This window comes from Cherax quadricarinatus, chromosome 21 (assembly GCF_038502225.1).
Source record: "Cherax quadricarinatus isolate ZL_2023a chromosome 21, ASM3850222v1, whole genome shotgun sequence".
In the NCBI taxonomy this organism is placed as follows: Eukaryota; Metazoa; Arthropoda; class Malacostraca; order Decapoda; family Parastacidae; genus Cherax; species Cherax quadricarinatus.
Genome location: NC_091312.1, coordinates 32363356 through 32377592, shown reverse-complemented (window position 1 = coordinate 32377592; position 14237 = coordinate 32363356). Strand labels below are relative to the sequence as shown.

The window sequence follows — 14237 nt, the reverse complement described above, 5'->3', positions numbered from 1 at the left end:
ATAGTCGGCAGTAAGGTGTGGACTTTTGAGTTCAAACAAGTAAGTTGTCAGCCATCAGTGAATGAAATATGCTGACATAACACCCCCTAGGGGTAATTTATAATCTTACAAATTATAAATCTTTACAGCCCGTTGAAAGATGGTTTCGACAGCTTCTAGACCTCGTCTGCAGGGGCGGCTGTGTAGACGATTTGCTGTCTTTTATCAGCTAAGTGTTCACTATATTTATATTTATAAATATCTTAGCTGGTAATGCCATTTCTCAACAGTAAATGTCAATTGTAAGTGTTCACTTGCCAGCTGCTTGAAGGGCACCTCACGTGCTCCTAATGACAAAAACTCCATGGAAATGACACTTCATGTTCGTTATATCTGATTTTTCGAACTGACTCCTAGAGTTGATTGTAAACTCGAATGGGTTTAGCACTTCGCATAAATATAGCAGTATGATAATCAGGAGGTAAAATTTTCACCTCAGAAATTTTCCTGCTTGCTCTCCAAGTATTTTCTCCTTAATGCAAATGGACTACATGAGATTTTGTAGGTTGAAACACCGGACACAAAACTACATTATTCAGTTTCCTGTTTTTTTTTTTCTCAATCCCAATATGTTCCTTGTACATTATTACTGTCAAGGACTTCAAGTTCAGGACTTTTTTTTGTGATACTTCCCAACAATTAAGTTATCATTCCACATCTTCCAAGGCATCCAGGATCCTAGTTTTTGCCTCATATAAAGAAATGCTTTGCCTTTACCAATAGCTGATAAATTCAACAGGACAATGTGTCTGCCTCGGGATTAACATACGGAAGCTCGAGCCTTTGCCAGGCCTGCTTTGGATTATCCTCACTGGTTTAGCGCTTGAAGTAATGGAAAAAGAAAAAGAAATCACTAACTAACAGCATTCTCAACCGGTGTGGCAGAAAATAAAAGACTCAGCGTCCAGATCAGAAGGATGGAAAACTTAAGGAAATAATCTGTTGAAGTAGTTGGAGAATCCCTGAGAGAAACACCATTATTAAAAAAAGAAAGTGCCGTAAAGACTGGCAATAATTCTGGAAGTGGATCTCTGCGGTCAAGAAGACCTGGAGGGAGAGAAGACCTGGAGGGAGAGAAGACCTGGAGGGAGAGAAGACCTGGAGGGAGAGAAGACCTGGAGGGAGAGAAGACCTGGAGGGAGAGAAGACCTGGAGGGAGAGAAGACCTGGAGGGAGAGAAGACCTGGAGGGAGAGAAGACCTGGAGGGAGAGAAGACCTGGAGGGAGAGAAGAGAGAAGCAGCAACCAGTTTTCATTATGTTTACCTTACTAACGTCTTACTAAAAAGAATTTACGTAACGAACAATTTAAGTAAAAGAACACGACATCCTAAAGGCTAATTATTAGCTCAGTTTAACCAGAAAAGCTAAGTAGAATTATTTATTTCTAAGAATTAGTCGGCATAGCAGCCGACTAATTCATAGATACCGACTAGGTCCTACGTTGTTTTATGCAGTTTTTTAATTGCACTGTGCTGCCCAATCGTCATTTATTTCAAGCTCAGTATTATTTCTTTTTACCTAAATACGCGCATGTATTTATTCTCACACGAAGACAGATAAAAAAATCTACTCATGTCAACAGGTCAGCTCTTGAGACGGTCAGGATTCATCATCATGAACGTGTATATACCGTCTCTCTGCCTCCTGGTAATAAGTTACCTAACGCTATACTTCACACCAAGCAACTTTCAGGTCCGCATTCTCGCTTCACTTACATCCCTTCTGGTTGTAGCTACGCTCTATACACAGGTCAGTCTCATGTCCGCAGTTCTACTTTTAATAATGATATGATTTATGCATGTGCACACACACACACACACACACACACACACACACACACACGCACACACACACACACACACACACACACACACACACACACACACACACACACACACACACACACACACACACACACACACACACACACACACACACACACACACACACACACACACACACACACACACACACACACACACACACACACACACACCACTGAAGAGGCGGGGCCAGGAGCTGGGACTTGACCCCCTGCAACCTCAACTAGGTGAGTGCAACTAGGTGAGTACATGTATATATTAAAGTAGTATACAGTACCGACAGGTTGGTAAGTAAGACACATGTGCAGTAGTTAATCAATATTTATTCCGAAACGTTTCGCCTACACAGTAGGCTTCTTCAGTCGAGTACAGAAAAGTTGGCAGAAACAGTAGAGATGTGAAGACGATGTACTCAGTCCATCACCCTTGAGGACGTAGATTTGAGGTGGTCAGTCCCTCAGCCTCGAAAACAGTTGTTTCATGTGCTGCATCCAGTGGATGCAGCACATGAAGACAGGAAAGAAGGTAGTTCAATCTGTGATGCATTGCGGACACCAATACCTCTTAGTCTGACTGGAAGTGTCCCTTGACCCCACTATCCGTCTTCTAGAGTAAGGTTGAGTACTTTCGTAAAAATACGCCTTAAGATCACTGGTCAAAAACCAAAATGCTTCTGAGACCAGAGTAGCAATTTGCAACTAATTTTAGGTCACTAATAATGAATATCATGGTTAAATTGTTTGTTAGCTCTACTTTTCAATATACACCTACGTGTCACAACAGGTTCCAACAGTCTTCCGGCAGAGTGTTTCTTACCACACTCACAGTCGTTCACTGACCTTCATTATTGTCCCAGCAGTCATAGAAGGTGGTTGTGCTGTGCAAGTTTATATTTTGAGGTGATAGGTAGGTGATTTTCTTAACCAAACATTTTTTACACCAAGTACTGCTGTTATCTGTGTGAATGGGACAGCTGTGCAAGAGGTTCCCACTACATCAGGAGAGACTGACCACTTCATCAATCATTGGAACCTGGGATGAAAAATGTTCAACATCCACCTCTCACTGAACCAAACAAAATTTTGCAACTTCCACTACACATAAAACTGAGGCTCTGGAAATACTTTGCAAAATCTATGGACAAATCCGGTCAGGGATTCAAGTATTTAACATCAAAATTCCCCTCACTGAGCGACGCTAAGACAAGAGAGGGAGTCTTAAATGATCCTCAGATTCGAGAACTTCTTAAAGACGGTGACTTTGGATCAGACCTTCATGGGGAGGAGAAAGCTGCTTGGGAAGTATTCATGTTAGTGGAGAAGGGATTTCTCGGAAACAGAAGAGAAGGCAATTATAAAGAATTGATGGAAAACCTCATCAAGGCTTACAAGAACATGGGATGTAACAAGTCACTTAAAATCCTCTCTTTGGACTCACATTTAGACTTTTCCAGCGAACTGTGGGGCAGTTAGTGACGAACATGATGAAAGGTTTCACCAAGATATTTCAACCATGTGAAAAATGGTACCAGGGCAAATGGGGCACAAGAATGATTGCAGACTATTGTTGGACATTGGCAAGAGATGATTCTTCAGCCCATTATAAGCGTCATGCAAAAAGGCAGAGAGTAGGTACGGATTAGAGTCTAAAACATACTGACACATATTGAACGTTATAATAAAATAATCAAGTATTACATGTCTCGCATCTTTAAACTTATAGCCAATAAGCATTTTTTAAGATGATATTTGGACTCAGGACATGAAAATACGTAAGAATTAACTAATCTCATTTAAGAAGTATACAACTTTTAAAAAATTGTTGACCAGTGATACGGACGAATTCATGCGGTATAGGGTTATCAGATGAGGAAATATGCTAACCTGAGCAGACTCCAGCACTTTGGGAGTAGTGATATATATATATATATATATATATATATATATATATATATATATATATATATATATATATATATATATATATATATATATATATATAATATATATATATATATATATATATATATATATATATATATATATATATATATATATATATATATATATATATATATGCCCAAATGAGATAAATCTGTGGACTAAAATCACAAGGGTATTAAAAGAGGACAACATCAAAGCTGCTTTCATAGAAAACCTGGAAGCTTTCTACAACAGATGGGAACATAAAAAGTCTGGGCTGAATGGTACTGCCCTTGATACTGGCCATGTAGTCAGAAACTGTAAGGCTGGAGATGAAGTCCTGGTAGTCAGTAAATGTGGGGCTGATAGTGCTGTCCTGGGAGACAGTAATGGTGAAGCTGGAGGTGCTGTCCTGGGAGACAGTAATGGTGAAGCTGGAGGTGCTGTCCTGGGAGACAGTAATGGTGAAGATGGAGATGCTGTCCTGGGAGACAGTAATGGTGAAGCTGGAGATTTTGTCCAGGTAGTCGGGAATTATACGCAGGAAGGAATACATATAAATGACCTCATAGGGGACAGGAGCCATAGTAGGGAAACAAGTGTAGTCAAAGATAAGATAAAACCAATATTGCAAACTAAAAATACCGCAGGAAATAGCAAACAAGAGGACTCCACTAGCAATAGTGAGGATATATTACCAAAAACAACTGGTGGGAGCTCCATTGTTGGTGGTAGGGAGGATAGAAGTAAGACAGGGAAACATGCACCAACAGGGAATACAGTCACAGAAACCCAAGGCAAACGGAAACCAAGCCTGTGCACATACTATGCACTTGGTATCTGCTGGCATGGGAAATCTGGAAAAACAGATGGGACGTGCAGCTATGACCACCCTAGAAAATGCCATGCCCATATGACAACAGGAAAATGCAAACTCCCTTCCTGTAAGCTTTTTCACCCTGAACTGTGTACCTCTTCAGTACAGGAAAGACTGTGCTATAACTTAAATTGCCAGGCATACCATCTAAAGGGGACAAAAAGATACAAAACATCCAGGCCATGGGAAAACCTGGGTAGCCACAGCCACTCAAGAGGGAGAGGTTTTTTAGTGCCAGGAAGGAAAAAAAACTGGCAGGAAATGGCAGAAATCGTACACCAAATCCAGTCATTCCTGGAGTGGAACCACAGTCGATGGCCTCCACTCCAAACCAACAGATACAGATACTAATGCCGGAAAAAAAATTCCCCCCAGTACCAACAATACCACCAATCCGATAACATTCTTCTTTGCAAATATACAGGGTCTAAAGCCAGCAACAAACAACAAAATACCTTTCATCCGTGGACTGCTTGCAGAGGCAAAGGCAATGTTCGCGGCTTTCACTGAGACCCACATAAAGGATCACTTGGACAACGAAATATGGATCCCAGGTTACAACCAATACAGATGTGACAGAGTGAACCGGCAAAAGGGGGGGTTGGCCTGTACATTGCAGAGTCACTTGTTTGCACAGAACTGCTTAATGCCTCAAATGATGTAGTGGAAGTTTTAGCAGTAAAGAAAACCTAGTCATTGTGGTAGTCTACAAGCCTCCGGATGCAACATCTCAGCAATTCCAGGAACAGCTGTTAAAAATTGACCACTGTCTGGAAAATCTTCCAGCTCCTGCACCCAACATCTTGCTCCTGGGGGATTTCAACTTAAGGCACCTAAAATGGAGGAATATAGCAAATAATATTGTTGCAGTAATAACATCAGGAGGCAGCTCTGATGAAAACTCACACTAACACGAGCTTTTAAATCTCTGCACAAAATTCAATTTAAACCAGCAAATAATAGAGCCTACTAGACTGGAGAATACACTAGACCTCATCTTCACTAACAATGATGATCTGATAAGAAATGTCACCATATCAAAAACAATATACTCAGATCACAACATAATTGAGGTTCAGACATGTATGCGTGGAGCCCCAGACCGACATAATGAGACTAGTCACGAGGGAGCATTCACCAAATTCAACTTCAATAACAAAAACATAAAGTGGGACCAAGTAAACCAAGTCCTAACCGATATAAGCTGGGAAGATATACTAAGCAACACAGACCCCAACTTATGCCTAGAACAGATTAACTCGGTGGCACTCGATGTATGCTCAAGGCTTATTCCTCTAAGAAAAAGGAGGAGTAGATGTAAAATAGAAAGAGACAGGCGCTCTCTTTACAGGCGACGGAAAAGAATAACAGAGCGGCTAAAAGAGGTCAATATATCTGAAATGCGTAGGGAGACACTGGTCAGAGAAATAGCAAGCATCGAACTTAAGCTAAAAGAATCCTTTAGGAGTCAGGAATCGCGGGAAGAACTAAAAGCCATAAATGAAATCGAAAGAAACCCAAAGTATTTCTTCTCCTATGCCAAATCAAAATCGAGAACAACGTCCAGTATTGGGCCCCTACTTAAACAAGATGGGTCCTACACAGATGACAGCAAGGAAATGAGTGAGCTACTCAAGTCCCAATATGACTCAGTTTTTAGCAAGCCGCTAACCAGACTGAGAGTCGAAGATCAAAATGAATTTTTTATGAGAGAGCCACAAAATTTGATTAACACAAGCCTATCCGATGTTATCCTGACGCCAAATGACTTCGAACAGGCGATAAATGACATGCCCATGCACTCTGCCCCAGGGCCAGACTCATGGAACTCCGTGTTCATCAAGAACTGCAAGAAGCCCCTATCACGAGCCTTCTCCATCCTATGGAGAGGGAGCATGGACACGGGGGTCGTCCCACAGTTACTAAAAACAACAGACATAGCCCCACTCCACAAAGGGGGCAGTAAAGCAACAGCAAAGAACTACAGACCAATAACACTAACATCCCATATCATAAAAATCTTTGAAAGGGTCCTAAGAAGCAAGATCACCACCCATCTAGAAACCCATCAGTTACACAACCCAGGGCAACATGGGTTTAGAACAGGTCGCTCCTGTCTGTCTCAACTATTGGATCACTACGACAAGGTCCTAAATGCACTAGAAGACAAAAAGAATGCAGATGTAATATATACAGACTTTGCAAAAGCCTTCAACAAGTGTGACCATGGTGTAATAGCGCACAAAATGCGTGCTAAATGAATAACAGGAAAAGTCGGTCGATGGATCTATAATTTCCTCACTAACAGAACACAGAGAGTAGTCGTCAACAGAGTAAAGTCCGTGGCAGCTACGGTGAAAAGCTCTGTTCCACAAGGCACAGTACTCGCTCCCATCTTGTTCCTCACCCTCATATCCGACATAGACAAGGATGTCAGCCACAGCACCGTGTCTTCCTTTGCAGATGACACCCGAATCTGCATGACAGTGTCTTCCATTGCAGACACTGCAAGGCTCCAGGCGGACATCAACCAAATCTTTCAGTGGGCTGCAGAAAACAATATGAAGTTCAACGATGAGAAATTTCAATTACTCAGATATGGTAAACATGAGGAAATTAAATCTTCATCAGAGTACAAAACAAATTCTGGCCACAAAATAGAGCGAAACACCAACGTCAAAGACCTGGGAGTGATCATGTCGGAGGATCTCACCTTCAAGGACCATAACATTGTATCAATCGCATCTGCTAGAAAAATGACAGGATGGATAATGAGAACCTTCAAAACTAGGGATGCCAAGCCCATGATGACATTCTTCAGGTCACATGTTCTATCTAGGCTGGAATATTGCTGCACACTAACAGCATCTTTCAAGGCAGGTGAAATTGCTGACCTAGAAAATGTACAGAGAACTTTCACAGCGCGCATAACTGCTATAAAACACGTCAATTATTGGTAGCGCTTCAGGTTCCTAAACATGTATTCCCTGGAATGCAGGAGGGAGAGATACATGATTATATACACTTGGAAAATCCTAGAGGGACTAGTACCGAACTTGCACACGAAAATCACTCACTACGAAAGCAAAAGACTTGGCAGACGATGCACCATCCCCCCAATGAAAAGCAGGGGTGTCACTAGCACGTTAAGAGACCATACAATAAGTGTCAGGGGAGCGAGACTGTTCATCTGCCTCCCAGCACACATAAAGGGGATTACCAACAGACCCCTGGCAGTCTTCAAGCTGGCACTGGACAAGCACCTAAAGTCAGTTCCGGATCAGCCGGGCTGTGGCTCGTACGTTGGTTTGCGTGCAGCCAGCAGCAACAGCCTGGTTGATCAGGCTCTGATCCACCAGGAGGCCTGGTCACAGACCGGGCCGCGGGGGCGTTGACCCCCGGAACTCTCTCCAGGTAAACTCCAGGTAAACATAATCCAACAAACTACTGTCATTTCGCCCTACATCATATCGTGTATACTTATTTATCCTCTTTTTCTTAAAATATGTATTACCTATAACTAAACCCCTTTCTATACAAAGTTCAATCAAAGGGCTCCCATTATCATTTACACCTGGCACCCCAATCTTACCTACCACACCCTCTCTAAAAGTTTTCTACTTTAGCATTCAGATCCCCTACCACAATGACTCTCTCACTTGGTTCAAAGGCTCCTATAAATTCACTTAACATCTCTCAAAATCTCTCTCTCTCCTCTACATTCCTCTCTTCTTCAGGTGCATACACGCTTATTATGACCCACTTTTCGCATCCAACCTTTACTTTAATCCACATAATTCTTGAATTTACACATTTATATTCTCTTTTCTCCTTCCATAACTGATCCTTCAACATTACTGCTACCCCTTCCTTTGCTCTAACTCTCTCAGATAATCCAGATTTAATCCCATTTATTTCCCCCCACCGAAACTCCCCTTCCCCCTTCAGCTTTGTTTCGCTTAGGGCCAGGACATCCAACTTCTTTTCATTCATAACATCAGCAATCATCTGTTTCTTGTCATCCGCACTACATCCACGCACATTCAAGCATCCCAGTTTTATAAAGTTTTTCTTCTTCTCTTTTTTAGTAAATGTCTACAGGAGAAGGGGTTACTAGCCCATTGCTCCCGGCATTTTAGTCGCCTCATACGACACGCATGGCTTACGGAGGAAAGATTCTTTTCCACTTCCCCATGGACAATAGAAGAAATAAGGAAGAACAAGAGCTATTTAGAAAAAGGAGAGAAACCTAGATGTATGTATATATATATGCATGTGCGTGTCTGTGAAGTGTGACCAAAGTGTAAGAAGGAGTAGCAAGATATCCCTGTTATCTAGCGTGTTTATGAGACAGAAAAAGAAACCAGCAATCCTACCATCATGCAAAACAGTTACAGGTTTCTGTTTCAGAGTCATCTGGCAGGACGGTAGTACTTCTCTGGGTGGTTGCTCTCTACCAACCTACTACCTATTATATATTATTATATATAATATATAATATATATATATATATATATATATATATATATATATATATATATATATATATGCAATAAGATCACAGTAAACAGGTGATTTTACTGTGATAATGTGAGTAGTCACGAAAGCGCTTGGAATTTCTCTATTCTTTCAGAGTGGTTGTTTTGCATATATATATATATATATATATATATATATATATATATATATATATATATATATATATATATATATATATATATATATATATATATATATATATATATATATATATATGGAGGTTAGGCTTGTTGGTCTATAGTTTGAAGCTAAGGACCTGTCTCTGTTTTGTAGATAGGTATCACATTTGCTATTTTCCATTAATCTGGCACTAGGCCGGTTTGTAGTGATATGTTGAAAAGATTAGCCAAAGGTTTGCTAAGTTCCTCTTTACGTTCCTTTAAAACCCTTGCATATAGTTCATCAGGGCTTGGAGATTTGTTAGGTTTCAATTTATCTATTTGTCTAAGGACCATGTCACTTGTGACCCTGATCGTGCATAGTTTATTTTCGTCCTGTTCTACATAATTTATTTCTGGAATTTCACTAGTATCTCCTGTGTAAAAACTGAGAGAAAATAAGTGTTAAAAATTCTACACATTTCATTATCACTGTCAGGGAGTTGACCTGAGTAACTTTTGAATGGGCTCTACTTGTCCCCAATATTACTTCTATATACCTGAAAGAATCCTTTTGGGTTAGTCTTCGATTCCCTTGCAACTAACCTCATAATGTCTTTTTGATTTTCTTATTCTCTTTTTTATTTTTCACTTTAACTGAATACATTGATGTTTTAACTGACCCTCTCCTCTTTTGATTCGCCTATACATGCCTTTTGTTTGGCCAATTTAGGATCAGTTTTGTTTGATCAAATTTCCCTATTCGGAGCATAAGTTGTCTGGGCAGCTAGAACTATGCTCTGGAAAACGTCATATCAGCAACCACCACCACGTACCTGACCCATAGTCAGATCATTCCAGTTCAGCCCACCTAGGTAATTTCTCAGTCCTATGAAATTAGCCAAGTGGAAGTCAGGGACAGAGTCTTGATTGCAGTTATTAGGATAGTTCCATGATATATTAAAATTGAGTGATTTGTGATCACTTTCCCCAAGCTCATCAACCTCAAGATTATTGATGAGTGATTCCTTACTGGCAAGAACCAAGTCCAGCAGGGTATTTCCTCTAGTTGGTTCTGTCACAGACTGCTTTAAAAAACAACCCTGAATCGTATCAAGAAAGTCGTATGGACACAGGGGTCGTCCCATAGCTGCTAAAAACAACAGACATAGCCCCATTCCACAAAGGGGGCAGTAAAGCAATAGCAAAGAACTACAGACTGATAACACTAACATCCCATATCACAAAAATCTTCGAAAGGTTTCTAAGAAGCAAGATCGCTACCCATCTAGACAGCCATCAATTACTCAACCCAGGGCAGCTATGACCACTATGACAAGGTCCTGGATGCTCTAGAAGACAAACAAAATGCAGATGTAATATACACAGACTTTTCAAAAGCGCACAAAATGCGTGATAAAGGAATAACGGGAAAAGTTAGTAGATGAATCTATAATTTCCTAACAAATAGAACACAAAGAGTAGTAGTAAACAGAGTAAAGTCTGATGCAGCTATGGTGAAAGCTCTGTTCCACAAGGCACAGTACTCGCCCCCATCTTGTTCTTCATCCTCATATCTGACATACTCAGGGTTATAAGCCACAGCACCGTGTCTTCCTTTGCAGATGACACCTGGATTTACATGAGAGTCTTTAACTGAAGACACCGCAAGACTCCAGGCGGATATCAACCAAATACAATACAATACAATGCAATACAGTTTTTATTTCCTTGCAAGTTTACCTTGAGATTATGTAATTACAATAATGAACTGCAATGCAAAGAGTTCCACTATAATGCCATGGCATTATGGGCAGATTAAATTTAATGGCTTACAGACTGCTTAATACTAGAGAAACTAATCATAGCTTGTTGAAGTTGTACATCTGTTTTTATTTAAAGCAGACAGTAATTTTACTCAAATTACAATCTGAGGATATTACAAGGGGACAATTTGAAAGTATTTTGTAGGCTGTGTATATCAATAGTAAATACTTATATTATATTATGGGAATATAATATTGAGCGTTGTTGAGAGTAGTTCACAATATGAGAATGCTACAATTTGGTGTAAGACAGTATAGTTTTGGGCAGGTATTTATACTACAATGTAGTAAGTATTAAGTAATGTATGAACTTTGGGTAATCTAAATTTTGAAGTATTACGATTTGGGTAATTGGGAGATTTTTTCGCAAATGTAAGTATTGAGTAATGAGTATTTAGTTTAGGGTGAGTAGATGGTTTTTGACAAGAGTCTTAAATTGATGTTCAGACCGGGTTACTTTAGTATTTACTGGTAATGAATTCCAAATTTTGAGGCCCTTAATGTGCATAGAGTTCTTACACAGTGTGATATGGACACGGGGTACATCAAAAAGTGATCTGTGTCTTGTGTTATGGTAGTGTGTCCTGTTAAGGTTGGTGAGGAGAAGTTTGAGTGGTGGGTTTACATTTGAGTGTAGAGTTCTATGTATGTAGCAGGCACAAGAATAAGTATGGATGTTCTTTACGGTGAGTAGTTTTAGACTTTTGAATATTGGTGGAGTATGCTGTCTGGAGTAGGAATTTGTTATCATTCTGACTGCAGCCTTTTGCTGGGTTATTAATGGTCTTAGGTGATTTAATGTTGTTGATCCCCATGCACAAATGCCATAGGTGAGATAAGTGTAGATGAGTGAATGATACAGTGCAAGGAGAGCTGATTGCAGAACATAGTACCGTATCTTTGATAGTATGCCTACTGTCTTAGAGATTTTCTTAGAAATTTGTTGTATGTGTGTTGTATATGTGTCAAGGTGGATTCCTAGGAATTTTCTCTCTGTGAGTTTTGTGATGGATGATCCGTTTAGTGTTATGTTAAGTGGAACATTTGTAGCTCTGTTTCCAAATTGAATGAAATAGGTTTTGTCAGTATTGAGTGTAAGCTTATTAGTCATCATCCAGGTAGATATTATCTGCAATTCAGCATTAACAGTGTTGGCCAGTATGACTGAGTTTGGGTGAGAGAAGACGTATGATGTGTCATCTGGAAATAATATGGGTTTGAGTAGCTGTGATGCATTCGGTAGATCATTGGTGTAAATAAGAAAAAGGAGTGGGTCCAGGACACTTTCTTGTGGGACCCCGACTATAATTGGTTGTGTGGAAGAGTTATCTCCATTTGTGTACACATATTGGCTTCTGTTACTGAGGTATGACTTTAGGTAGTTGAGTTAGTGCCCTCTTATACCACAGTGTGTTAATTTAATGTGCAGCAAATCATGGTCGACTGTATCAAAAGCTTTACGTAAATCAAGGAAGATTCCCAGCGGGACTTCTTTCTTCTCGAGAACGGTGTATATTAGTTCTAGCATGTGTATAATAGCATCATTTGTGCTTTTATTATTCCTGAATCCAAACTGACAAAGGTTGAGTATGTTATGTGAGCCGAGGTAGGAATAGATCGGCCTATGAATTATTTTTTCAAAGATTTTAGAAAGCAGAGGTAAGTTAGATATTGGTCTATAGTTATTCAAGTCTGCTTGATCTCCTCCTTTGTGGATCGGGGTGACCCTCGCTATTTTGAGAATTGATGGGAAGGTGGTGGATTCAATGGATTTGTTAAGAATGTTGCAATAATTGGTGACAGTACTTGTGAAGCTTTTTCGTACATAAAAGGTGGTAAGTTTTTATAACTCCTGCCTTGTTTTTAAGGGTGTTGATGATGAGCGAGACTTCTGTTGGGTTGGTTGGGGCTAGGAATAGTGTATTCGGGTAGGTGCCCGTGAGGTAGTCTGAGCTTGGGATTTTGCTCGCCAGATTCTTTTCTATGGTGGGGAAGAAAACATTGAGTCTGTTTGCTGTTTCAGTTGGTGGGAGTTGGGGTTCGTCTGATTTTGTTAATTTGATTGTTTTGTTTTTGGATATCTTTTTAGTTCCTAGAATTTCGGATAGGATTTTCCAGGTCTTTTTCATATAAATGGGCCGCAGAAAACAATATGAAGTTCAATAATGAGAAATTTCAACTACTCCAATATGGAAAACGTGAGGAAATTAAAAAACTACATCGAAATGTAAAACAAATTCTAACCACACAATAGAGCGAAAAACTAATGTAAAAGACCTGGGAGTGATCATGTCGGAGGATCTCACCTTCAAGGACCATAACATTGTATCAATCGCATCTGCTAGAAAAATGACAGGATTGATAATGAGAACCTTCAGAACTAGGGATGCCAAGCCCATGACGACACTCTTCAGGTCGCATGTTCTATCTAGGCTGGAATATTGCTGCACACTAACAGCACCTTTCAAGGCAGGTGAAATTGCTGACCTAGAAAATTTACAGAGAACCTTCACAGCACACATAACTGCTATAAAACACGTCAGTTACTGGTAACGCTTGAAGTTCCTCAACCTGTACTCCCTGGAATGCAGGCGGGAGAGATACATGATTACATACACTTAGAAAATCCTAGCAGGATTAGTACCAAACTTGCACACGAAAATCACTCCCTATGAAAGCAAAAGACTCGGCAGACGATGCAACATCCCCCCGGTGAAAAGCAGGGGTGCCACTAGCACGATAAGAAACAACACAGTAAGTGTCAGGGGCCCAAGACTGTTCAACTGCCTCCCAGCATACATAAGGGGGAGTACCAATAGACCCCTGGCTGTCTTCAAGCAGGCACTGGACAAGCACCTAAAGTCAGTACCTGACCAGCCGGGCTGTGGTTCGCATGTCGGGTTGCGTTCAGCTAACAGTAACAGCCTGGTTGATCAGGCACTGATCCACCATGAGGCCTGGTCACAGGCTGGGCCTCGGTGGCGTTGACCCCCGGAACCCTCTCCAGGTATACTCCAGGTATACTCAAAATTTCCTGTCAAATTGCTCCAGTCAATATGTCTAAAGTTAAAATCTCCCATTAGCACAACCTTTTTGTATGTGGATGCCTTA

General features: G+C 40.4%; 1 protein-coding gene across 1 annotated transcript in view; it reads left to right on the top strand.

The window, feature by feature from the left end:
- LOC128706008 (uncharacterized) overlaps positions 1-14237 on the top strand; it is a 76426-nt gene that overhangs the window by 53173 nt on the left and 9016 nt on the right. Inside the window, exon 8 of the mRNA XM_070087357.1 lies at positions 1624-1790. Coding sequence (XP_069943458.1) covers positions 1624-1790 — 167 coding nt within the window. The remainder of the gene's footprint in view (positions 1-1623; positions 1791-14237) is intronic.